Source organism: Onychomys torridus, chromosome 3, assembly GCF_903995425.1.
Source record: "Onychomys torridus chromosome 3, mOncTor1.1, whole genome shotgun sequence".
NCBI lineage: Eukaryota > Metazoa > Chordata > Mammalia > Rodentia > Cricetidae > Onychomys > Onychomys torridus.
In genome coordinates this window covers 157970624-157998243 of record NC_050445.1, presented here as the reverse complement: position 1 = coordinate 157998243, position 27620 = coordinate 157970624, and the positions used below count along the sequence as shown (strand labels likewise).

Here is a 27620-nt window from a genome sequence, read left to right as displayed (position 1 = left end):
AGTGAGCTCCAGGTCAACAAGGAGGTAGGCAGTACTGCAGCAGACACCTCAAGTTGTCCTCTGGCCTCACATGCACCCCACAGCCACAAGAAAAATTTAAGTTTATTTATTTGTTTATTTGAAGAAACAAGAAATTCTAACTCCTTATATAATGACAGTTCCAACATTAAGACTGAGAGAATTTGTTTTGTTTTATATACAACAGAATCAAAACCAAGCACAGAGCCTAGCAATAAACACAGGAATTTTAAAATACTTTTACAGAAAAAAGTGGGATGTTTAAAAACATATTATAAGCCACTGACTTTTAGAAGCAAAATGATTTGACATTTTCTACAAGCTATTTACAAGAACTAAGAAAAAAATCATTAGTGCCCACCAGGGGGCGCCAAGAGCCAACAGGCATTCCCAGGCAGTTCTGGACTCCAAGTTGGTTTTTAAACTCTCTCATTACTTGGCAATATTTTTTAAAGCAGCTTAAAAAAATTTTATGCAAAATTCCAGACTTCCAGATCTTGTACAACAGGAACCTGGCCACACTGGGCTAACAGAGGGGCAACTGTTTTCCTGAGCTCTTAGTATCTGACAAATGGCAGGTCTTCATTAACAAAGTGTGAGGAACAAACGTATTACAAAAAAACTATCTCTTTCTCCTCCTTTTCCTTTCCTTTCTTTTTTTCCCCTTTTTCCCTGAGACAGGGTCCTGCTGTATAGTGCAGGCTGTCCTTCAATGTACAGAGTCTCCACTGTGCTCAGCTGGGGGCTTCTAGTCTGGTAACCTCTCCCTTGACTTTAAATTAAGATCCTATGTTTAAGATTTCTGTATTGGCCAGGCAGTGGTGGCTCTCACCTTTTATCCCAGCACCCTGGAGGCAGAAGCAAGCAGATCTCTGAGTTCAAGGACAGCCAGGACTACACAGAGAAACCCTGTCTCAAAAACAAAAACAAAAACAAAAAACAAAAATAAAAACAAAGCAAAACAAAAAAAAAAAGATTTGTCAGCACAATCATTAAGTATGAGAAAGTTATAATATTAACGTGAAAACTAAGGGAAGATGTGCTCACCTTTTTCTATGGACTAGGATGCAGGCCTTAAATTACTCCTCTCACTAAAATTTAACAAGATAAAATAGGGTTTTAAGTTACTTATTAATTTTATGTAAATAACTTTAACCTTTGCTAGCCTCCATAAGATATCAGCTAAAAGGACAGGCACATAGCAAAGGAAGCTGTGGAGTACATTAGTCCATTTGGTTTCAAGTCTCACTTGGTGGTCAGTGTTCACATTTCAAGCTTTCTGACTACTAAATGGTCAGTCAGCCTAGGCTATATAACTCATTCTCATCCGGAAAATAAAGCTGTTTTCTTTTTAGCTGCCCTAAAGCTACCTTTCCATGCCTTCAATTTCCCTTCCCTTTCCTATTGCCTACTTTAAAACAGACTTATTTTTCTGCATGCACAGTCACTATTTCTGTATACAGTTCTAACTTGAGAAGTAAATTCTATCCATCAGTTAAGATTCAAATTGCTACATTCTCCATAAAACCTTCCCTGACCCCTTGTATTGGGGGGAAGAGGTTGTTGCTGTGGGATATCTTTCTGTGTGCTGGAGTATGTTTTACTCTCACTGGATGATAAATAAAGCTGTTTGGCCAATAGAGAGGCAGAATAAGGCTAGGTGGTACATTCAAACTGAAGATGGAGACAAAGAAGGATGGATGGAGTCAGGTAGAAGCTGTAAGCTGCCGCCAGAAGCAAGATGTGAGAGAACAGGTAATGCCATGAAGCCACATGGCTATAAGATTAATAGGAATGGGTTGAGTTAAGTTCTAAGAGCTAGTTAATAATGAGCCTAAGCCATGGACCAAATAGTTTGTAATTAATATAAGCCTCTGAACGATTATTTTATAAGCATCTGCAAGAGCTCGGGTGGGAGAGATTGTCTGGACTGCAGGGCTAGGTGAGACAGAGAAACTTCCGTCTACAGTCTGTGTACCTTCAAAGTTTGCTATACTCCATAATGCATACCTATTTTTTACCTGTTGGAAGCGGGCTTTGCAAGCACTCTGCACTGAACTATACTAGCAGCCCTTATAATGTATACAGGTTTTCATGCATGTGTGATCCCCTCTTCCTTCCAAAGCACATAATAATCTCTTCTTCCAACTCATAGAGTCCTTGAAGGCAAGGAGGCCCACTGTTCACTCACTACCAAAGTATTCACTCTGCCCTCTTCCTGCTCTGGATGTGATGCTGATAGGATGCAGTCTCTACTCTCTGGGAAGACAGTGTTTTCAGGCTATCACAAGGACAGAACAGTGTCAGAGTAGAATACAGGACAAGTAGCTGAGTGATTAGGGAGGACTTCCCAGTGAAGCGAGATGTGGAGGAGGAAGTGCTTCAAGAGGCAGAACTAGCACACGAAAGGGGCCACAGAAAAGCGGGGAAATCAGAGCAACCGGTATTGGTCAAGGCTGGATGGGGTGCTAACAGCTAAGGCTTCAGAAACAGGCCACTGGTAAAGAAGCTGCATTGTATCGTATTGACTACCCTTCTATTGTGATAAAACACCACAACCAAGTCTCACGAGAGACTCTGTGCTCACAGCTCTAGAGGGTTAAAGTCCATGATGTGGAGCAAAGGCATGGCAGCTGAAGTAGGAAGCAGGACATTTTCAACCACAAGCAAGAAGCAGAGAGAGCAAACTTGAAACGCTAAGTCTTGGAACTCTCAAAGCCAGACTCCAGCGACACATTCCTCCAGCAAAGCCTCCCCAAATAGCACCATCAACTGGGAACCAAGCACACAAACGGAGGCTGGGGGAAGGTACACGGGAGGGGGGCACAGGAGGGCATGACTCTCACTGAAGCCATCACAGGCAAGGACAGTTAGCCAGACTTGTTTTCAGAGTGAAGAAAAACTAGGGACAGGAGGAAGAGATCACTTCAAGACATTAATCAGCAAGATGCAAGGGAACCTAAATTAGGGAGTAAACTATTTAAAAAATATTCGGAAAAAAAGTGTGAGAAGAAGGAATGAACGGAGCCTGCCCCTGTCCCGCACACACAGGAGAGGGTGGATGGACGGTGTCCAGGTCACCTAACCCTGTCTCCCACACAAAGGAAAGAGTGGATGGACGGTGTCCAGAGCCTGCCTCTGTCCCCCACACATAGGAGAGGGTGGATGGACGGTGTCCAGCACCTAACCCTGCCCCCCCCCCCCCCCCCGACAGAATACCATGGATGGATAATGTCCAGAGCCTGCCCTTGTCTCAAACACAGAATATTGTGGATGGTGTTCAGAAAATGTGATGTTCTTGGGGGGCAAAGGCCATCTCCTCCTAAGGTACTCACAATGGCAACACAGTAAGAAGCCATATTCAGATGGAGAAAAAAACCTACCAGAGCCAAGCCACACAATCAGCTGACATGGTTTAGTATAGATGGTTACTTTACCTCCTCATCTGCCAATCCTTCTTCTTCCATGGCCACTTCTAATTTCTTCTGCCTTTTCCAAAGAAAAAGTAATTAGACTTTCTAAATATGTTCCTATTTCCATATAAGAACTACAGTTATTTAATCAAGCCAATCATTGAGTATGTTATGCTAAGAAAATCTTTCAAACTAAACCAAGATTCAACTATTCACTACGATCAGGATTCTTTATTGAGATACTTAGATTTAGCATTTTCATACTGACCAAAGCTTTATTGTTTATCTCCCAATAAAAAATGACTTTTCCAACTCAACACTCTGATGGCAAATGCATATATTTTATTAAAATTCTTTGGAGATTGAAAAGTCATATATGTATAGGATAATAACCACTGATCAGAACTTTTGCTTTCCTAGGTACAGCCAAGTGTGGCTAATCCAGTCTTCTTTTTTTAAACGCGGTTAGTTAAACCAAGTATTTTGGATGGGGTTGCAGATGGTAACAAGGGCTGTGGAACACATTTTGGCACTCATTCTTAAGTGAATAGTATTTCATGTCTACAGTGTTGTTTTTTTTTTTTCCTAATTGTATATCTGGACAACTCATCCTAAGTTACCTTTGGATTACATAACAGAGGATCAACACTCCTGAATTTACCCAAATGGGTCAAGGATTGAGGATTAACTACCACAGTCTTTATATCTGCTACTCATGAGAACACACCAAAGATAAGCTCCTTTTTAAATCAGTACTAAGATCACCCCCTTTCTCTCCATGGAAAATCCATTACCACTGTATCTGAACCCTGTTAGAGACTCAGCAGCCCAGTGATAGTGGTGAAACCAGGGACTAGTTCTCAGTGCTTATCTCAGGCTGAGTGCCTGCTGCTGGATTTCACTGATGTACTATTCCCCAGGCCCTGCCCTCAGAGTGAGATTTACACTCAGTACTGGCCTCTGTGCCTGCTATCACCACAGGGTCTTCAGGGCTGCACAGTGGGTGAGTTCCAGTTTTTTTTTGTTTTTTTTTTTATGCAGAATAGCAGGAGCGGGAGGACCCTCCAGGAGGGACTGTCAATAGAGAAAGACTTACTGCCTGTCAAATCTACTGCATCCCTTCCTCAGTCTCCACAAGAGCAATACTGCATGAAATCATGCCTTAATCTGCAAAACTTATATTCATTCCTATCATATCTGAACAGGAAGATCCATTCATAGCTTCCCTTGAACGGCTTTTAAAAGTAAGACTTTCCTGCTGAGCATGTTGGCATTCAACTGCAATCCCAGCACTCAGTGGGCTGAGGCAGGAGGACTGCCAGAATGATAAAGGCCAGCCTGGCAACCTATCCCAGCACTCCTGAGGCCAGCCTGGCTTGCAACACTGCCATGTGGTAGAGCAGCTACAGCCCAGGATGCTGGGATCTGGTACGTCCGGCTCTACCTCCTCTACTTCCTCTTATTATAATAGTGTGAATAATGCTCTTCCTGGTCAAATGTCACTGTCATTTGGGAAATGCTCCCACTTCACCAGTCAAAGCACATGTCCTTCCTGGTCCCGTACTGCACTCCCCACTCTCTCACAGAGCATCTGTGCACACCAGCTCTCTTACTACACTCCAAGTCTCACTGAGGCAAAGGACATGCCGTTCTTTTTTCTCTATTCCCACTAATATAACACATCACCACTAATGTTCTACATTAGTCAGTAATTTCCAAAGCCATCTCTCTAAAGGAAAGCACAAAGGCATAACACAATGCTGGAAAGATCTGTGCTAAACACAACTAATGTGTGATACAAGCATACGTGCACAAGACTCTGGGAATCCAGCAAATGAAACAAACAACCAGGTGTACTGTCAGTGCAGGAAACTTAACAGCAGGTGGGTCCATCCAGCCACAGAACACTAATGTTTGCCTCTACTATACCTGGTTTCTCTCTCTTCATGCTGCAAAATTAGGTTGCTGTAAAAATTCTCCAGTGTGAGCTTGGCCACAGTCACTCTTTCCCGGGTATGGTTGCTCATAGGAAAGGTGGTTGTTGCCCCTGCTGTCATTGCCATAGTAACTGGAACTGAAATGACATACAAAAGCAAATTCTTCAGCAATTTAAAAACAAAAACAAAACAAAAAAACCCTTCCCATTTCTTTTATCAAACTCTAAAAATGTTTTATTTCTACTAAGAATAATTCTACTACTATTAGTTAACAACCCAGGTTTCTTAATTAAAATAATATAAAACTGTGGGAGCCCACAGAGGTTTCCTAGTGAGCTTGCTTTACCCAGCAGGGCTACATAAAGGGGATGGCTTGACCACGGACGTGGTTACCAGGTGTTTAGAAGAGTCTGCACTTGGCTGTGCAGTGTGCTTTGATCTAGTAAGGCGAAGGTCTTTTGCCCTGCCCCTTGGTATTATAAAAAACCACTCTGAAGAGATGGAAGGGACTGTTGGGTATTGATCCAGGTCCTCCCAAAGCTATCCTGTGTTTCTGTCTGTCTCATCTCCACTATCTTTCTACAAATTTCTTATTCCTCTCTCCTCCTCATAGGAACACTTTAAAAGGTGGGTGCTGGCCTCCCACACAAAACTAATAAACAGATGTAAGCCAGGTATGGTGGCTCATACCTGTAATAACAGCACTAACTACCCCCAAAGATGCATGGGTCCCAGAGCCAGAGAAATTAATTTTGTCCTGGAAAAAACAGAAGTTAATTACAGAAAGATGTATTGGTGGCAGTCCACACATTAACAGGCACACTAGCTCACAAAAGGCTGTATATGGCAGGGTTCAAAACAAGGAAGGAAGCACTAGTCCATTTTGCTGATTTATTGACCACTTGTCAAACTTTATAAGATTTTGCCCATAGTTACATTCCCAATAAATATCTCTCTTAAGATAGAATGTGGTTTCGATGGTAAGCACAGCTTCTGCTGCATAAATCCTCTGAAATTTGGCATGTCCTATCAAACATGCATGCAGGTACCAGCACTCTATGCAGGTATGTGTTTTTGGGATGGAGTCACAAATGCTCTTTCCATTCCAAATTCTGTTTCTGAGATGGCACAAGATGTAGCATTTTTTTCCAGACTATGAGGTACATTTCATTTTCAAATAAAGCTCAAATGCCTTTGAAAACCAGACAGTAAATATAAATTAATCAGTTCTGAATGGTATACGTCTGCTCAGAGGCATCCAAGTGCCAACTTTGACGCACCACTGTATGAAGGTCATTTCAATCCTTAGGAAGGCAAGGAATTTGGTAAAACAGCCTTTCACAGGAAGACAACTCTACAGGCCACTTCTGCAACATCTGCTTACCACAGGCTTTGATAAGCCACAAAGACAAGAGCAGCTCATACATAAAGGATTCTTGGTACCTAGAAGAAGGTCCTAACTGACCATTCTGGACAAGAGATGGCTAGCCAGGTGAGCATCCCAATGATCAGCATTCCCTGCAAAGACATGGAGACATGGGACTCTGCTTGCAGACCTGAGCAGAGCTGGAAGCCAGGGGTAGGGAAGAAACAAAGAACTCCTGTTCATCAAGCACCGTCTGGAAGTATGTAATCTAACCATGGTGAACTCTCATTTCATTGCTGTCTCATGGACTTTAGCAGACAGTGTACTACTATGCGAGCGCCTCAAACTCACTACAAAGCTGCTCTGCAGACCGGTTAACTCTCTGGTTATGAGAAGCTGACCCAGCCCTTGGTTAAAACTTCCACAGATTCTTCTGCACACACCATGTCAAATTAGCTTACAAAGTGTAGCTGGCAGACACCAGGGATGGGTGTCTCAGGACAACTGTATTTTATTCTTTGACTGAGGCCTTAGGACAGCAGCCCTCATGGAGTCATTAGGATAGAAGCCCTAATGGAGTCCTTAGGACACGGACCTGGGGCTTAGGAAGCTCACACAGCAATAGGCTATGGAGTCAGGCATCAATTCCAACTTGCTTTTGAGTGTTACCCAAGCCCTCCCTCATGCCTACAGTCCCCCCGCACATGACCTCTCTTAAACCACTCAGATGTATGGGCACCTGCTGATGGTCTGTGGCTCTACCTTGTCTCTAACCTTCTCTATGAGAAGACAGTGCTCATTCTTTGGTGGGTGGTCTCTGAATCTGCATCTCAGGAACTGGCGTACTATGTCACTGCCAATCACTTGATCATTGCTCTAACTAGAACTTCTCCAGGCACTATCTCCCCAATTCCTCTTTGAACATTCACCACCGCATCCTATCTGACACAGAGCAGACAGTAATGAATGATGGAGACTACCTCATAAATAAGAACAGCAGGAAGGGATGAAAGAGCTGGAAAAAAGCAAGGTTCTCTGACAGTAGGGTCAGAAAAAGTTCTAATCCATCCAGATCGTAAGTCTGACCCCAGTTACCTTTCCCAAGAGGGGATTGCAACTTGTGCTCTGCTGCTGACTTCACAGGCAGCTTCAGGCATCAGTACCACAGTCAGGGTGGATTAGGAGACCTCACACTACTGGGCATTCCAGTAGCATTAAAGATACTGAGGTGGAATTCAGGGTCAGATGAAGCCACTGCTTTCTGCCTTTGTTTTGGTAATGGAGACACACTTCTGTTTATAGATGTATGTGCGTGTGCGTGTCTCCCATCTACTAAACTAAGGAATGCTGGACTTTACTGTTGGCAGTATTTCCCTGATGAATTGGGGGTCACTTGTTTAAGTGAACAGGAAGATGAAGGACTCTAGTCTGGCAATTCTAGGCTTACAGGTTGTATCCTGTCTTTTTTTCTGGCTAGAGAAAGGGCTTTAATAAAAGACAAAGACCGTTAAGTCTGTTAAAGGTGTGGGTTTACAGTGTAACAACTGCTGGTCTAGATTATTCTTTGAAAAGTTTGAGCATTTCTTAGTTTTTTGTATAATTAAAAAATTTAAAGACTGCTTGTATTCTGGTTAGAACAAAAGAATTCTTTCTTGTAAAAGCTAATCTCACCAAAGACTGCATACCCATCTCAAAAGGAAAACTTCCTTCTAAAGGTAAACACAGCACCAGGTGATTTTGTAGCTTTGAACCCAAATGAAATTAATATAGGTGGGACATATGCGTGGGCTGAACTTCATTAAATTCAAATATTGTTCACATGGCACTCAGCACATCTATCCAGTGCTGCAGGCATTGATTACAGAGGTGATGGACAGCGTTTTCTCTGACTTGGTTTTTAATCAAGCCATATGGACTTCCACGTGTATCTAACAAGAATGGAAAGAATATGCTAATAACAATTATAAAGTACCTAAAAATAATTTTTCATTGACATCTGTTTTGGGTTTTGGAGTAAAGTTCATTACATCATCTTCTGGGGAGGAAAGAGGCCTCATCCGCTTATTCTTTATAAAGATCCAGATAGACAGATATGTGTCTGAGGACCTCATTTGTTCTCTCTATATTTTTAATGCAGGCACTCTTTGGGACTTGGGAATTGTTTTATTTTCTGTCACATGTTTATATGTTAACATAAAAATGTCTTCCAAGATTTTACTCAGCTGTCTTCCTTTCTCCTGTGGCCCACAAACCTGCTCCTAAAGGGAAATTTGGTCAGCTGTGGCAGTTAATGTTATTGTCTCCTCTAGCACTTGGCCGTGACTGGGGGCCCCAGGGAGACAGGGATCGGTTCTTTAGCCATGCTCCCCAACATATTCTGAAGTAGCTGAATGTTTACGTTGAGTGACTGTTCCTCTGGGCACTAACCTGGTTTCCTGGCAACAGCACCATCCTAATTCAGACTTTTTTGGTGGCCTGCAACAATGGAGTGCTTTGTGACAACATGCAGATCCTGCTCCTCCCTAGTCCACCTCTTACTGTGTAAATCAGTACACTGCTTTTCTGTTTTGTGTGCCAATCTTCTGTAAGTCTGATTATGATTTAGTAGCTTCCAGATTTTGATTGACCACTATTGAGTAGGGAGTGCATTCTGCACCTCCCTGCTGTGGTGGTATTGTGTTCCTTGAAATATTGTGCACCCTAATAAACTTATCTGGGGTCAGAGAACGGAACAGCCACTAGAAATAAAGGCCAGAAAATAGTGGCACACACGCGTTTAATCCTAGCATTCCAGAGGCAGAGATCCTCCTGGATCTTTTGAGTTCAAGGCCACACTGGAAACAACTAGGCATGGTGACTCGCCTTTAATCCCAGGAAGTGATGGCAGAAAGCAAAAAGGTATATAAGGCGAGAAAAACCAGTAACTAGAGCTGGTTAAGCTTTTAGGCTTTTGAGCAACAAACAGTTCAGCTGAGATCCATTTGGATGAGGACTCAGAGGCTTCCAGACTAAGGAAACAGGATCAGCTGAAGAAATAGTGAGGCGAGGTGGCTGTGGCTTGTTCGGCTTCTCTGATCTTCCAGCATTCACCCCAATACCTGGCTTCAGGTTAGATTTTTTATTAATAAGACTGTGTAAGATTCCTGCTACACCATGCTGCAGCCAGTCTGCTTGCTTCAAGGGTGTCTCTCCTCCACCCTCTTTCTGACTTAAGCAAGCATTACTTACAAGTCATGTAACTCCATGATCAGTGTCACTCTGCATTTTTAAAAGAGGTTTTAAGAAAAGCTTGATTCTTCTTTAGCTTTGTGAAAGGATTTTGTTGTCCTGGAGTAGTACAGTTGGCTCTTGCCTGGTTTTTGCATCTGGGAACTGGTACTGTTTGGGTGTTGTCTTCTCAGCTGGACATTTCCCTTTCATGACCACTGGTTGCCAAAGGAAAGGCACAGAAAGCATCCTGAAGTGCACACATGCTGATGTAAGACAGCTGGCAAGTTTTGCCCTGAGCATCCTAACTGTTATCTAGGTTTCTTTCTTTTTTTTTTTTTTCTTTTGGTTTTTCGAGACAGGGTTTCCCTGTGTAGCTTTGAGCCTTTTCTGGAACTCACTTGGTAGCCCAGGCTGGCCTCAAACTCACAGAGATCTGCCTGGCTCTGCCTCCTGAGTGCTGGGATTAAAGGCGTGCCCCACCACCGCCCGGCCTAGGTTTCTTAAGTTTACTGGAAAGCAGGGTTAGGGATTTAGCTCAGTGGTAGAGTGCTTGCCTAGCAAGTGCAAGGCCCTGGGTTTGATCCTCAGCTCAAAAAAAAAAAAAAAAAAAAGTAATAGTAATACCAGTGTCTACACGTAAAAAAAAAAGTTTACTGGAAAGCTTTGATTCTTTGTCCATTCCCCTCTCCCCCCACCCCCACAATTCTGACAGCAGACATGGCTTAGGAGATGTTAGCTGTGTGACAGCTGTTTCTCTTTCCCTACTTTTGCCTTTTCCACATCTAATCTTGAAACAGAACTTGAGCCCTGGGATTCTGAGGCTTTTAAAAAAAGTTTTGCTTAGGGTTCAGTTTAAGTAGTGGAGTCCTTAACAGATCTTGTGACTATGACAATTCTTGGAGTACTTTCTATTACTATGAATTTTGAAGAAATACTGTTATTATATCATGCAGCAGTATTTTTAAATGAAGCTACATGCAGTGCTTACAGAGACACCCTGACATTCTGTGGATTTCCTGGGCATTACCCTCATGGGTAATGAGGGTCCCCAATGAGGGAGCAGCCAGCCACAGTCTCTTGCCCAGAAGTAGATGAGAAAGGCAGAAATTCAGTCGGTTCAAAATCAGCATTAAGTATATATTAAAAAATCCAAAATATACCATGTATGTAGATGTCATGTACTGCTTTTTAACATTAAATCTGTAAACAAAGACCCAAATAAAGACAATAAATAAAAAGAGCATAAAAAGAAGCGTTCAACATGACTAGCCAATGAAAGCACAGAGAATTGAACAGGTTACAAGGTGCTCTTTGAGGTGAAGGAGCATGCTCCTCCAGGTGTCAGCAGTGGGGCCAAGAGAAGGAATGAACCTGCACCATGGCCCAGAGCCAGCACCCTGTACCGCAGTGGACCTGGGTTTTGTCCTGGGAACCAAAGGATTACGACAAGAGTTGGTGTCATGGGAGCAAAACTAAAAACAAAGAGGATGCCTAGTGAGGAAAATCCTGAAGTGAGTTTTTCAGTCACATCTCAGATTCCTTTTAGGGTAGCAGTTTTTTACAGGAACCCTCAAAACTATTTTATTTACGGGGCTCAAATTACCAGTCTTTTCACATGTCTTCCCTGCCAATGACGCAAAGGCTTACATTAAAGCCACAAACTAGGGCAGCACAAACCTGAGCTCAACTACCTTCCAGCAGTGTAAGGCAAGGGGAGTTCTAACACAGAGAAAAGAGAAACAGAAAAGCTCTGGATCAGAGGAGGAGCCTGCCCTCTTAGTGTCCTGTACTCCAAGGAAGCTCTGCCTGACGTCAGATGCAGGCACTGTGCCAGAAGGTGAGGGCCTGGTGTGAAGAGAGAACCACCAATGAATGGACAGGCAAGGAAAGGAGATGAGTGGTGAGCGGTGGTGTGACATCCTGGTTAGGGAGGAGCCAGCTGGGGAACAGCCTGAACCAGTGACTCAACCAGGCTATATGTGAAGCTTGGGCATCTGGGGACACTCTTCACTTTCCTAAACGTTAACTTCTAAGACACACACACAATCACTCACATACATACACATGAACACACACACTCATATACATGCACACACATACACACTCACATACAAGCACACATTCACACTAAGAAAGAGGGTGTGAATTTGTGTGTATGTGTTAGTCCTTTCAACTGAAATCAAAGGAGATCAGACTAACTGAATTATTCTGAACTACACATGGTCCTTTATGGGAGCAAGAAATTAGGACTAAAATTCAAGTATATAGCTTAAAACCTAAGTAGCCACCAGTGACTTTTATTAATTTTGAGTCATTTAAACTCACCCAAGAGACTTTTTTGGCTATCACAAGTGACCAAAGAAACTGCTGCCAGCTAAAAACAGACACATGTGACTTGTGACTGACACCATGCTAAGCACACAGACTTCTCAACTTCAGCCAACACAAGATTCAGAAGGCTCTGTCCTGTTAACACATCAGAGTACAAGTCTTTAAGACTTAAACAAAGTAAGTGCTAATGACCATCTGATCAATTTACCACTGAGCCCTGAACAACATGGAAGCACAAACGTGTGTGTGTGTGTGTGTGTGTGTGTGTGTGTGTGTGTGTGTGTGTGTAAAAAACCACCTAGAATGGAATAAAAATAAACTGCAGCAAGCTGTCATCAAGGACACCCTTTAATTCAACTTAAGAACTCAGGAAACCCTCCATAAAACAGTGTCTGAGTTCAAGTCTCTCCAGAGTTTTCTAGAGTACAGGTTCTAATATGAAAAATACAGCTGAGTACCTTAAAAAGCCAATTCTGCTTACAGAAAACTGTCATTTTAACTGATGTAAAGACTATCTTATCTGTTAAGGGACAGAGCCACCTCTCTATCCCCCTCACTTTCCAGAAGTGAAGCCCACAGACACGTGGAAAAACAAGCTGTGTGGCCCACACACATGGCGTATAGTAGAACAGGCTATGTAGCTCCCACACACACGCAGTATGGGAGAACAGGCTCAGGCTAGATAACCCACACATGTGGTATAGAAAAACAGGCTATGTGACCCACAGACAAGGGTGGTACAATAAGCTATGTGGTAGCCTATAGTGAAGCTTCCATTGAGGCTGTTAAGGGCACAAGGCAGTGGCAATCCCAAGACACTACACCATCCTTCAGAGCAGCTCATGACATGGGGACCAGCCCATGGATTCTGTGGTCCTTATCTGCTCTAACACAAGATCCCAATGTAATCCAAGTTATTGCTTCCCCTCTTACCTTATAATCTGTGGATCAAAAAAACTAACATCTGCCCACTTTGTCCAGATGGTCAAAGAAGGAAAATTAACCATGAGGTTTATTGAAAGCCACACTGATCCCCACTACAGAGAATCTTGGTTTTGTGTATGTGTTTCTTGATTACAGTGAATTAAGTATCTTTCTATGATTTGTAAATCATTCTCTCTCCTCCTCTTCAAGATAGGGTCTCACTATGATCTGTCAGGCCTAGAACTCTCCATGTAGACCAGGCTGACCTCTAACTCACAGAAATCTATCTGCTTTGTTTCCAGAGTGTTGAGATTAAAGGTTTGCACCACCAAGCCTACCTCCCTGACTTAAGTCTTTTATTCCTGTTTTCTATGGAAAAGCTCATCTGGACTCTGTAACTATCACATCCCATTTTAAGTAGCTGAAGTCACACCATAACGCTAACAGTTGTTAAGCAACTTCAATGTTCCCAGCATGAGAAAAGACAATGTTTTAGCTCACAAAAGAACTTGGTTATTTCAGGAGAATGGAGATTTATATTTCAGGAGATTTATATTCTTTTTGTTTGTTTGTTTGTTTTTTTGTTTTTTGAGACAGGGTTTCTCTGTGTAGCTTTGCGCCTTTCCTGGAACTCACTTGGTAGCCCAGGCTGGCCTTGAACTCACAGAGATCCACCTGCTTCTGCCTCCTGAGTGCTGGGATTACAGGCGTGCGCCAGCACCACCCGGCTTATATTCTTATAAATCCACAGGCTCACATCAAAACTACTAAACATAATTCAAAGACTTAAAAGATTAAGTAAAAATCATTATAAACTAAGATTTGGGAACCCAGATATTAAACGTTTATTATTCACTTATTTGAGCCAACATAGGCAAGTTATCATGTGTCTGACTGTGGGTAGGTGTGAAAGTCAATCCTCCCCTTCCACTTTGAGGCAAGCTCTCCTTGTTGTTCATCTCTGCATAGGCCAAGCTAGCTGGTGAATTCTCCTGTCTCTATATCCCATTTCACTGTAGTAAACCTAGGATTACAGATGCCTGGCTTTACATGGGTACTGTGGATCTCATTCAGGTCCTCACACTTGCATGGCAGGAGCTTCACCCAGAGTCATCTCAATAGCCCTTTTCTTTATTAAAATAATGACAACATCCCAGTTTGGAAAATACTTTGCTGGCCATCACCCAAGCAGCCTCCTTGTCACTGTTATCCTCCTGGGGGCTGCAGGTTGTGCTCAGCATGCTCACAGCCCATCTTTTTAATGGACTTTCATGTCATAATCCCTGGAAATATTTCAGAGTTTTAAAATAGATACTGCCTATGCTTGGTTTCCAAATGCTTCGCTGTCTGGGCAGGAAGCTTACTCACCACTGGAAGGGAGATAGAACCCTGGCAAAGATGCCCTGTCAGGGAACTAGGGGAAGTTCAGGACTGAGCTACCTTTAGACAGATTCCTGTGAGCCAAGTAGTCTCAGGGGCCCAAAAGGAACATTCTGGGAGGTGCTGTCGCCCAGAACTGAGAAAGTAGCTCCTCTTATCTGTTTGGCAGCCTGTGGTCAGAAAGTTCTTCTTACAGCTAACCTAATTCTCTTCCACTCAAACTCAAACTCATTTGTTTTTTTCATATTTTCCATAAAAATGAAAACCTTCACTCAAATGCTGGTGGGGAAACTGGAGTCTGTACTGGTTTTGATTCTCTTTCACTGCACAATCAGTAAGTTCTTAAACTTCCATCCATTACTCAAGAAACCAATGTGTAAATAATACCAACCTTCGAAATGTGCATCTATCTAAAACTGCTACTTGAGGATTTAAAAGGGGCACTCCCCAGCACTAGCAGGTCTTGTGATAAACTAGTGACAGCAACCGTTAGTTGGCCTTCTCAGGCACAGAGCTTAATGAGCACTGTGCAGTGTACTTTTATCTTTGCTGTGTGTGAAGTAGGTGCCTTTCAAATTCAGGGATGAAGAGACAGGCTGAGTCACTTCAAGAGTTACAGAACCAGTAAATGCACCAGAGCCCTGCTCTGGGCATAGTCAGCCAGTGTCCACGGCACTCTCACTGTGGTGAGCCTTGTGGCGCTGGGAACCAACTGGGGCCTGGGGCATGCAAAACAGGCAATCTTCCACTGTGGACAACCCAGCACCAGCAAGCTTCTCTCACAGAACAGAATCTGTTCTTAACACCAAGTTCTTTATAACCAATTTTATTTATCTGACTTCTTTCCATTTTAAAACTTACGGAAAAGCAACAAATCCAAGCTTTCAAACTAAAACCTCGTAAGACTTAACTGAAGGGGTTGTAGAGGTGGCTTAGTAGTTAAGAGCATTGGCTGCCCTTGCAGGCGACCTGGGTTCAGCTCTCAGTACCTATGGGGTGGCTCACAACCATCTACAACTCCTGTTCCAAGGTTCTGATACCCTCCTCCGACCTCCAGGGGCACCAGGCAGACATGTATATATACAAAAACACAAGCAAGCTACTCATACACATAAAATAAAATGAACAAATCTAAAGATTTAAAAAAAAAAAAAGAATGTAATAACACTCTTAAAAATTAGGTGAGGAGCCCAGTATGGTGGCACATGACTTTAATCTCAGCACTTGGGAAGCTGGTAAGTTCAAGGTCAGCCAGGGCTATATAAGGGAGACTCTGTTGGAACAAAGGAAGGAATGAACGAATGAACGGAGGAAGGAAGGAACGAACGAACGAAGGGAAAGTGCATTAACATAAGACTAGATGGTATGAGCAACTACAGAACATGGATGACTGACCTAGATACATACCCTTCTTCACTGTTACCACATGAAACTAACTTTCATTTTCACAGCTGTATGATGTATCTGGTTAGGAACCCTCTCATCTCTCTGCCCTCAGCTGCACCTTCCCTCAAAATGTGAGCCTGCCTTCTGGGGCCTTTACTTGGAGAAAGTATGGCTTACCATTCAGCCTTAGTCTTAGCCTCAAGCTGACTCTGATTCCTTTGCCAAGGTATTTCTGCTACCAGACACAAGGATCCAAACAAAAGATGATGGTTTTCTAAAGGCCCTTTCTAAGTTACATACAAACTGACAGTATCTGTTAACATTATAGGCGGCACAATAAGGTATTTAAAAACCCACTAGTTAACAGGAGAGATGGTGACTCCTGCAACGCCAGTACTCCAGGAGGGCAATGTGTCTGAAGCCAGCCTGGGCCATACAGCTAGATAACAAACAAGCCTATTAGTGTGTGCATGCCATGTGGGTTTCCAGGGCAACAGCAGTAAAATAAAGCAGGTAAGAGGGACACAAGGATCACACCATAAAGACAGTGTTCTAGGCACTAGAGTGTAAGGGTATGAAATAAGAACAGCAGCTGAATGTGCAATACCCTGAAGTAAGGCTAACCCATATAAACACTGGGTGCAAAAACAAACGCCTGGGTGGGCTCCAGAATAGGACAGGTGCATGTAAGCTACAATACCAGATACAAATAGAGTAGCTGGCTCTGCTTTAGCCCGACTAAATGCCAGGTGGGCATGCTGGGGTTACTGGAAGGGCACTCGTAGTCACCGGGCAGTGATCTAAAAGGAAGTGTCTCCCACTGGCCAGAACCGGCCCCTCTAGACTAGGTAGAGAAGTTCTTACCACAGCCTGATCCTGACAAGTCCCTCTTCATATGAGTCCTGCATCCACCCAGTTTCCTAACATGACAGAAAGTTACTAGTACAGAAGACCCAGTGTGTGAGCTTGTCTATTTCTGGAAAGTAGTTTTTTCCAAGATTACTTAGTCAGAAATTTTTACCAGCACTAGGTTTGGTTAAAAAAAAGGGGGGTAATTTTTAGTTATGTAAACAGAATGAACATTCTGTCTCCTTCCAAGAAGCAAAATCTAAAACTACACACAGCTGGGAAATTACTCCAGAGGGACTGGGAAAGAACTCACTTTAAAAAAAATTACAAAAAAAAATTCAATTACATGCAAACTCTACAGTTATTTTACCTTTTTAAAGTTTATTCATTTAATAGACATAAAAGGTATGCCTATTTATAGGGTGCCATGTAATACTGGATACATACCATGTGGTGCTCCGATCAAGATAGCTATCTAACTTTTAAAGCCTATGTAATCATCCCAGCACTTGGGAGGCAGAGCCAGGCGGATCTCTGTGAGTTCAAGGCCAGCCTGGTCTACAAAGCGAGTTCCAGGAAAGGTGCAAAGCTACACAGAGAAACCCTGTCTCAAAAAAAGAAAAAACAAAACAAAACAAAACAAAAAGCCTATGCAATCATGTTTCTCTACCCATTTGTTCTCAGGAACATCACTCAGGCAGGGAACACAATATGGCCTTCTTTAGTTTGTAAATAGAAAACTCACCATTAAGTTGATTTTAAGTTAACTTCACTAAAATAAGTATGCTTATTTAACCCTTTGAGCTTACTTCCTGTTGTTACTTCATTTATAATTTTAAACATTGCTGGTGCTTTAAATGTGTGTAAACACAGCATACACAGCAGGATGTGCAGCGCTTACACGAGGTCTCAGGATGCTTTCCACTAAGACACACAGGGAGGTTACACAACACTACACTGCACACACCCAATAGCTTTGCAGCACACATTTTAAAAAGTAAAGGGTTGGGGATTTAGCTCAGTGGTAGAGCGCTTGCTTAGCAAGCACAGGGCCCTGAGTTTAATCCTCAGCTCAGAAATAAAATAAAATAAAAACAAGATCAACAGTATATAGTTCCCTGCATACTTAAAGAGTGGTTGAGGTCAAAGAGGAATGACTACTTTCTGAAATGAAGAACCGGGTACCAAGTTATGCTTGGAGAAGGCAGTTATATTTTATTGCACAGTAGGGTGAATGGAGTATGTCTCTGTCTTTCTTAGAGGTAAGTATGTTAGTAAACATTCTACTGCTGTGACAAACAGTGTGGGCCTGCAGTGAGGCAGAGCTCTCTGGTACATGGAGGCTAAGAAGTAGCAAGACAGAGAAGGGCCCCCCAGGTCAAGTCAGCCATCAAGAACACTGTCCCAATGACCCATAAAGTCCCATGTTCCTACAATAGTGCTATCAAATTATGATTCCATTAGTGGACTGGATTGATCTACTGATCAAGTCAACATCTTCATGATGCAATCACCTCTCAGTGAGAGTTGGATTCAGCAGCTGGTGAACAAACTTTCAACACATGGGGCTTTTTATAGGGAGACAATCCATATCCAAACTACAGCAGTAGAAGAAAGGCAGATTGCTCCAGGCCACCCTAGGTGATAGTGAGACCCTGTCCTAAAAACCAGGAGGAAGAAAAGAGAAAACAGAAGTCGACACAGTGTAGATAAATCAAGATCTACCACAGTTTCACACGGTTTAAGCTAGGAATGGGTACATGCAAAACACCACGTTCCTCATTTTCATGTTTTTAATTTTTTTCCCTGTAAAAAATTTGGGAGGGGGGCTGGAGAGATGGATCAGAGGTTAAGAGCACTGACTGTTCTTCCAGAGGTCCTGAGTTCAATTCCCAGCAACCACATGGTGGCTCACAACCATCTGTATAATCACCTAGGAGACAAATGTTTATGAGGGGTTTCTGGATTAGGTTGAGGTAGGAGACACCCTGGATGTGGGCAGCACCATCCCACATACTGAAGTCCTGGACTGAATAAAAAGAAGAAAGGAAACTGAGCACCAGCCTTCACCCCTCTCTCCTTCCTGACTGCAGGTGTAATGTGGCCAGCTGCCTCAGGCTCCTGTTCCATGCTATGCCTGCCAGTGGACTGTACCTTCAATCAGTGGGTCAAAACAAACCCCTCCCTTCCTTAAATTATCTTAATTAGGTATTTTGCCACAATGACAGTAATACAACAGGTGTGGTGGCACATGCCTATAACCCCAGCAAGGCTGAGTCAGGCCTGGACTATATAGCAAGATCCTGTCTCAAAATAAAAACAAACAGAAAAATCCCAAAGGCCTAAAAAAATGATGTAACTTCTATCACAATAAATGTCTTGGCATATTTCAGATTTTTGGTCAGTCACAGCAAGGGGCAGGCAGGTTAGTCTTCATGTGGCCCCTAGTCAGTAACAACTCTGGCTTTCAGTTTACCTGCTAAGAAAGTGAAAGGGTTGGTAAGATATTTCAGTTCACTTTCTGCTACAAAATAACAATTAGATTTATAAAACAGTTAAACTCTCAAGTGTCATTAATTTATACCATGACCACATGGAGTACCCTCATTTATTTCACAGACATTTAGAGAATGCACCCCATGTGCTGTATGATATGGACAGAATGCAGTCAGCACAATGCAGACACCACCAATACAGTGTAAGTCTGAGGCTAAGCCTGGTAGACTGGAAAGACAGCAGACAGTGGCCAGATAGGACTGGATAGAACAGCAGGGACCAGACAGGGAAGGACTGTGAATGTAAAGCCAAGGAGCCCCAGTACCACTGTGGAAATTAAGGAAGCCATGCTAGAGACTTCAGGAGGAGAGGGGTGTTCTAGTTCACAGTATAAGCAAGTGCATTTGGTAGTTAACAAGGATTTGGGAAGGACAGAGAAAGGAAGAAGGGAAGGAAGGGAGGCTTACATGGTAGTTAGGAGACAGTGAGGACAGTCCAGCAGGCTGGGGGCCTGAGCCACAGCAGCATCAGTGGAGAGTTCTGAGACCTCATTAAAGTGCTTCTGTGGTTTTAGAGGGAAGAAAAGAGAGCACAGTGTGTTAAAAGTGTAAGGAATAATTAATGTGCAATAAAGGTAATTGTTCTTTCTCCACAGAGGAAAGGCTTTAGAAATGTGTAGCTCAGCTATACTCCTCTGAATCTTTCAAGATACATAGAAACTTTCAGGAAAAAGACATAGCCTTAGAGTTCACAGCTCATCAAATGGGATGCAGCTTCTAGGACAACATCTTGCACACAGTAGGTGCCTAATTAACAGGGACTGTGTTTTGAAAGTGACAGATGTTAAGCACACAAAATGAATAGCTTGTTCTGTCTGGTCCCTACCACATGATACAGGTGGCAACTCCTTGCTGACTAGCATATCTTAATGATGTGACAGCGTATATACATCATTTCTGATGACTCAATACACTTCTGTATTTACCACATGTAGAACACTCTCCATGTGTTGACACAATAGGTCTTTTCCTTACAAGTGTCTTGTATCGCTGCCTCATAAAAAGGCACATCAGAAAGAAGCAATCGGTATAGATGACAAACTACATGGATTTTTGCTTCAACTTTTAAAATAAAATAGCAATTTTTTCCTCAAAAATATTATTTGTGGCCAGACTTTGTGGTGTGCACCTGTAATTCTAGCACTTGAGAAGTAGAGATGGGAAGAATAAGCTTTCAAGGTCTCAGCTACATAGTGAGTTTGAGGCCAGCTTGGGCCACATGAGATTCTAAACACCTGACCGACAGGCAAGTGAGCTCACAGGTGTGTGCCACCATGCCCAGCTCCAGACTCAGCTTCCCAGTCATGACTCCCAACTTTCTCATCTGCAGTCAGCTTGTTTTCCTAGTATTCCTTTCATCACCCACATTAACTGTCAAGTTTTTATCATACTGGACTCTGAGAATGTCTACAATTAAGTCCTTCCAGAGCAAACAGATTCAACAGCTCTGATACACTGTACACACAGGGACTGTGGGCTAAGAGAAAACAAAAACAAAACAATTAGGGGTGACTTTGTATCTCAAGGAGAGTGTTAAGAGAACCCACCCTAGAATACACAGAAGTGTAATCGAGTCATTATATACAGAAGTCTGGATTTCCTTCCAAGACAAATATGGAATTCAATCAGTATGATGCCTTCCACACAGCGAGTTCATTTTTAGTCCTTATTTGATTACACAAAGGCGGGAAAGGGGAGACTTTTCCTCTCCTTCCTTGAGGAGGCAAGAGAGGAAAAATGTAATATTTAAAGTTGATGGTACAATTTGAAAACTTTTCCATTAATGTGAACACCCAGCTGAGTCATGTGCCTAAGCCCTCAGTGAGCCACCTCAGTCCTGGCCTTCCTAGCCTGGGGGGGGGGGCTACCCACCACCCCCACATCTCCCCCAGGGTGCTCCTGAGTAAGAGCAGCAGGAAGTATTAGAAGAATTTAGGGGGGAGAAACAGAAAATACAGGACAGCCTCGAGGGGACCTGGAACCTATTCTATCGGGCCCCAACTCTCTCTGCCCTAGGGTATTTATAGAAATGCCAAGGGGTGGAGCAAAAGACACCCCACCCCCCATCCCCCACAGCACAGCCAAGTGCAGACCATCTCGGGCACCTGCACTCAGGCCTGTGGTCCAATCATCCTCTCTATGCAGACCTGCTGGGTAAAGCCACTAGGAAACCTGAAAATGGACTCCCACACTAGCCATGGTCCTTCCAGCTCTGCCCATTTTTAAAATGAAGGGATGAGAAACCAGAGCATGCCTCTGCTAACACCCCATAATCTTTACTAAGTACTGACTTTTACTCATGAAGTCTATCTACAGATGAACTAGTAAATAAACCACAACCAGTAAAAATTGTACCTGGAAACAGCCAATTGTCATAGTAACATCAGCTTAAAGAAAACTAATAAGCCAATGAGATGCTTTAAATCCAAAACTAAGGTGAAGAGGAACCCAAAGTCAAGGAAAGCAGACACTTTTAGATGTGTTTAGTGACTCCCACATAGTTATGTTAGAGTCCATATGTTGCAGAAGCTGGGAAGACACTCAGTCAGGAAAGCATGAGGGCATTAGTCCATCCCCAGAAGGCCCACAGCATGGCCTGGGCTCGTAGTCCCAGCACACTTAGTGGATGGAGACAGGTAGATCCATGGGACTTGCTGGCCAGTCAGCCTGGGCTACTTAATGTGCTCGAGGACAATGAGAGCTTTTATCTCTTGTTCAGGATGGTGCTTCAGAGAAACACACACACACACACACACACACACACACACACACGGGGGGGTGGGGGAGGAGGCAGGGAGAGTCTGTGTCTATCTCTCAGGAAGCCCTCTGCAGTGTTGTCTACCACCCCTCGCTTAATCTCCATGGCACATAGCCTATGGAGGATTGAGTTAAAGGTGTGGGCATCTGAAATCTTTCAGGTTACTGTCAACTCACTAAAACTAACAACTACTCATGTGGAACCCTCCAGCAACTAGCTTCAAGCTTCGCTCTTGTCCTGACAGTGTGTGGCCCTAAGCACCACACTGTAGTGTGTTTTCCCACTATCTGGCTATGACATCTTTAGTTAAAGCCTTAAAACTATAAATGAATATTTCTTCAGAGCACAAGTTGAAAAGGTGTCTTGTTTCTAAGATGCCACAAGGCCACTGCTGAGTTTGAGTCCCACCCCATTCTTACTGCTGTATGATCTTAGACAAGTGACTACACCTGTCTAGGTCTTGGCATTCTCAAGGACAGAAAGGATGCCTGTGGGATACTGGACACAGGTAATGGTCACTCTGAAGACATGGCCACTGTCACTGCCAGGGCATCATCCCTGTTGTGTGGTTACACTGTTAAGACCCCTGTCACCATCTTCTAAGAAGAAAATCCTTCACAGGGTAATCAGGACCTCTGAGCTATAAGCTAAAGGAAGTAACATATGGACAGGCCAACAAGTCACATACACCAAGTCAGGTAGTTTGAAAGTAAATGGCCCCCAAAGGGAGGCACTATTAGGAGATGTGGCCTTGTTGGAGAAGTATGTCACTGTGGGGGTGGGCTTTGAGGTCTCTTTTTCTCAAGCTTCCCTCAGTATGACAGTCAGTCAACTTCCTGTTGCCTGCAAGATGTAGCACTCTCAGCTCCAGCTCTACATTGCCTGCATGCTGCCATGCTCCTCTTCATGATGATTAACCTCAGAAACTGTAAGTGAGCCACCTCAATTAAATGTTTTCTTTATATGAGTTGCTATAGTCATGGTGTCTCTTCACAGCAATAGTAAACACTAAGATACCAAGGAACTTCAGTCTATGGCTTTACACCATAAGACCCAAGCAGAATATCAGTTTAAGTCTCATCTTAGTTGGTCATCTTCCCAGCACTTTCAGCTGAGGCAGAAAGAACAGAAGTCCATGCTCATCCTCATACATAGGAGTTCATGGACAGTCTGAGTTAACTGGAGACCCTATTTCCAAAAAAACAGCAAGCAAAATACATTTGATCTCCCTGGGCTACTACTACAGATTCCCCAAGTCACATCTGGTAAGACAGGGATGTCTTCAACAGGTTACACATGGGAATAAAACAACAGTGTGCTAGTTTTATGTCAACTTGACACAAGCTAGAGTTATTGGAGCAGAAGGAGCCTCAATTAAGAAAATGCCTCCATTAAAAAAAAAGGCAATAAAATGATTCCTAATGATATTTTGCTATACTCATAGATTGGTGCCTAGCCCAACTGTCATCAGAGAGGCTTCACCCAACAACTGATGGAAACAGATGCAGACCCACAGCCAAACATTAGGTGAAGCTCAGGGAATCCAGTGGAAGAAAGAGAGGAAGGATTGTAGAAGCCTGTAGGGTCAAGGGCACCACAGGAAAACCCACAGAACCAACTAACTTGGGCTTGTAGGGGCTCACAGAGACTGAAATGACAACCAGGGAGCCTGCATGGGACTAACTTAGGCCCTCTGCATATATGTGACAGTTGTGTAGCTTGGTCTTCTTGTGGGACTCCTAACAGTGGGAACAGGGGCTGTCTGATTCTGTTGCCTGCTTTTGGGACCCATCCTCCTACTAGATTGCCACATCCGGGCAATAAAAAAGGAGGTGACTAGTCTCAGTGCAATTTGATATACCATGCCTGGTTGATATGCATATATGCTGGGGAGGCCTGCTCTTTTCTGGAGAGAAAAAAAGAGGAAGATCGGATGGACAGAGAGACTGGGGGGAGAAAAGGGAGGAGAAACCTTGGTCAGAATGTCAAAACAATAAATAGATAAATAGATAGATAGACAGACAGACAGACAGATGATTGATAGACAACAAGAAAAATGCCTCCATAAGATCTGGCTGTAGGCAAGCCTATAGGACATTTTATTAATTAGTGACTGATGTGGGAGGATCCAGCCCATTGTGGGTGGTGCCATCCCTGAGCTGGTGGTTCTGGGTTCAATAAGAAAGCAGGCTGAGGGAGTGGGGATTTAGCTCAGTGGTAGAGCGTTTGCCTAGAAAGAGCAGGGCCCTGGGTTCGGTACTCAGCTCTGGGGGGAAAAATTAACGCAATACAGAAAAAGAAAAGGAAGGAAGGAAGGAAGGAAGGAAGGAAGGAAGGGAGGGAGGGAGGGAGGAAGGGAGGAAGGGAGGAAGGGAGGAAGGGAGGAAGGGAGGAAGGGAGGAAGGAAGGAAGGAAGCAAGCAAGCAAGCAGGCTGAGCAAGCCATGAAGAACAAGCCAATAAGCATCACTCTTCCATGGCCTCCATGTTTCTGCCTTGTTTGAGTCTCTGTCCTGATTTCCCTCAGTGATGGACTGTCACATGGGAAGTGCTGGGGATGCTATGAATGTATTGTTCTGACTGGTTGATAAATAAAATGCTGATTGGCCATTAGCCAGGGAGGAAGTATAGTGTAAGTGGGATAAGGAGAGAGGAGAATTCTGGGAGGTGGAAGGCTGAGTCAGGAGATGCTGCTAGCCACCGCCATGAGAAGATGTAAGGTGCCAGTAAGCCACAAGCCATGTGGCAACTTACAGATTAATAGAAATGGGTTAATTTAAGATATAAGAACTAGATAACAAGATGCCTGCCACAGCCATACAGTTTATAAGTAGTATAAGTCTTTGTGTTGATTTGGGTCTGAGCAGCTACAGCCCTGGCAGGACTGGAGAAAACTCCAGCTACAGGGAAGTAAGCCCTTTCCTCCCCATGTTGCTTTGATCATGGTGTTTCATCACAGCAATGGTGACCCCAACTAGAACAAGGTGTGCTAAACAGTCAATTATATGCATTTTTTTTTTCACTAGGGGAGGAAGTAAGTCATAGCAAACAATGATACCAAAAGCTGACAATTATGGGTAATAAAATATACGTACCATGAATAGCTCATTGTCACAGATGTGAAGAATATTGAAGTGTGTAGAAGGTTTAATTTCCATGTAACAGAAGTCTATAAAATGTCATACAATAAAGATCACATAAATGAGCAGAAGCTCTGTGTGCCACAGAGGGAAGAACCGAGCATGGCAGCAATATTATGACTATTCTTTGGTAGCTCTGTATTTCAGGCACTGGTCTAAGCACTGAGCCACCTCTCCAGTCCCTGGGAAACATTAACATGAGGATTTACAGAGATTCTTCTAGGGTTTTTGCTTTATCAAATATAATTTGGGAAGCATTTTAAACTACAGAGCCACCCAGATGAACCCGGTTGGAAGCAGCAGCATATTTTCTGTTCAGCAGATCATAAACAGGGAATTACCTTAGTCATTTAAAGCCAGGGAGAAGCCAATGAGACTCTGATGAAGTCGGACATATGGTACAGAACAGACATAATGAACCATATGGCAGAAATTAGATTAATAGAGACAAGTTAATTCATGAGTTGGAAAAAAGCCTAAGCTAAGGCCAAGCTTTCATAATTAATAAGTCTCCATGTCTTATTTGGGGCCTGGTAATCCAAAGACAGTCCAACAAGAAAGCTTGCTACAATTGGTGCCCAACATCTGGCATGTGCATCCACATAAGGCCTGAAAAGGCTGAAAGAAAAAGTTCCGAGTAGGTTCAGTGCTTGTGGTGTTCAGAGGCGCAGCTCTCTTATGAGGCCCAGCAACTGAGCACTTAAATAGGTTTATGAGCAGCAGGCTCACAATTTGGTTGCAAGAGACTAGACAGAAATACCTACTGCAATGTGGACCCAGAAACTCCCCAGAGCTAGGGCAGATAGACCTGTTCTAGGCCAGGACCTGCAGGCATAAGACTCCACACTCACTGACCCAAAGGGGGCAGAGCCAGCCGCTAGGCCATGTGCTAAGTGGAGCCTCATGGTGGAGGGCCTGACCAGTACTTAGCAGTTTCAGGTTTGGTTCACACAGAGAATGCTGCAAATGAACTGTTACAGGTACTTATAAAGTCAGGTCAAGACCCAGAAAACATGAGCAGAAATAGTATGCTTAAAAAATGTGCTTACGTACTAAAGAAAAGAAAATGCGTACAGACAGTCATAGGAAAACAAAAAGTTTAAAAATAACAAAGTGAAGTCTTTAAAGAGGGAGTAAAGTAATATTAAAAAAAAAAAGCCATGTAAGGATAGGAAATACACAGGGTGTCTGGATCCTGTATGGTGCTTTGTTGACTTTGAATTTTTAAAATGCTAATGAATAAAAAAACAATAGCTGCTGAGAGAGACACTGGATTATAGAAACTGCTAAATTAAACCAACCTATATATTTTTAAAATGTCTTAACTTCTGAATGGGAGTTAGAAAATGTGTTGTTGGGGGGAGAGGTTGTACTTTTGTTTACATAGGAAAGAAAAAGCTATGGATTTCTTCAAAATTAATAAAGACCATATTTGACTAGGGAAAACCTCCTAAAATCTTAGCTATAGATATGGGAAAAAACACAAGACTACAAGACAGGTAATATGTAAGCTGATTCCTTTACTATGGGAACAGATCTGAGACTGGATGAGACATGATAAATCTTGTTGACTAAGGAGTCCTCATGACTTATTATTACATGCTATCCTTTCATATGGCATGGATAGAGGTTTGGTTATCCAATCCAAACAGACTTATAAAGTTAACAGATGCCTTTTACCTGCTAAAACATAAAACAAACAAACAAAAATCGTCTTTAGCTGACTTGTGCACACTGCACATTCCATACTTGTGTGAATACAGAATGTCTGCTACCTTTAAAAGTTTGTGTGTTTTCAGGAAAAAACAAAAACAAGAACAAAAACAGACACCAATGAAGACAAGCAGCCCAGGTGACCCAGCCTCTCCGAAGGCCTCTGCTGCAGTTTCCTCAAAACAACTTTAAAGCCGCTAGCCAAGATGGTCCAGCCTCACAGATGACTCCAGCCAGAACTTCAGATAAGCCCTGTACTTTCCTATCATAATAGAGACTAGACAACAAATATTATACTAGTTTTCCCAGGACTTAACCATTTTCTCAATTTTCTCAGGGTTCCCTAAAGATGCCATCACCCCAGACAATAAAAAGTAATTTTAAGTACACAAGGCCCACATTCCCAAGAGGTGGGGGTAGGTAGTTTTTAGTCATTTGGTGGATTATAGATGTTTGTCATCATTTAGGAGGCTTGGTTGCAAATTGTTACTGGTTATGGTAAGGGAGGAAATTAAACAAGGGAGGTTGAATTCAAGGATTTCTTTCCAAAAAGAAAAAGCAAGGAGGGGATATGGGAATTATAGGAAAGAAAGGTAAATTATTGAATCTACTTTTAGACTAAAAAATAACTACTAGTCTGC

At 43.0% G+C, this 27620-nt stretch overlaps 1 protein-coding gene across 3 annotated transcripts in view; it reads right to left on the bottom strand.

Annotated features, from left to right (window-relative positions):
* Stk38l (serine/threonine kinase 38 like) overlaps positions 1-27620 on the bottom strand; it is a 63510-nt gene that overhangs the window by 16063 nt on the left and 19827 nt on the right. The window contains exons 2-4 of one of the 3 annotated variants that reach the window (XM_036181607.1): positions 19778-19872; positions 5361-5505; positions 3456-3507 (exon numbers count right to left, since the gene is read on the bottom strand). In XM_036181607.1, coding sequence (XP_036037500.1) covers positions 3456-3507; positions 5361-5494 — 186 coding nt within the window. In that variant the 5' untranslated portion in view covers positions 5495-5505; positions 19778-19872. Of the gene's footprint in view, positions 1-3455; positions 3508-5360; positions 5506-6058; positions 6107-19777; positions 19873-27620 lie in introns of those variants that run through there. The other 2 variants (XM_036181608.1, XM_036181606.1) reach the window with 2 other exon arrangements.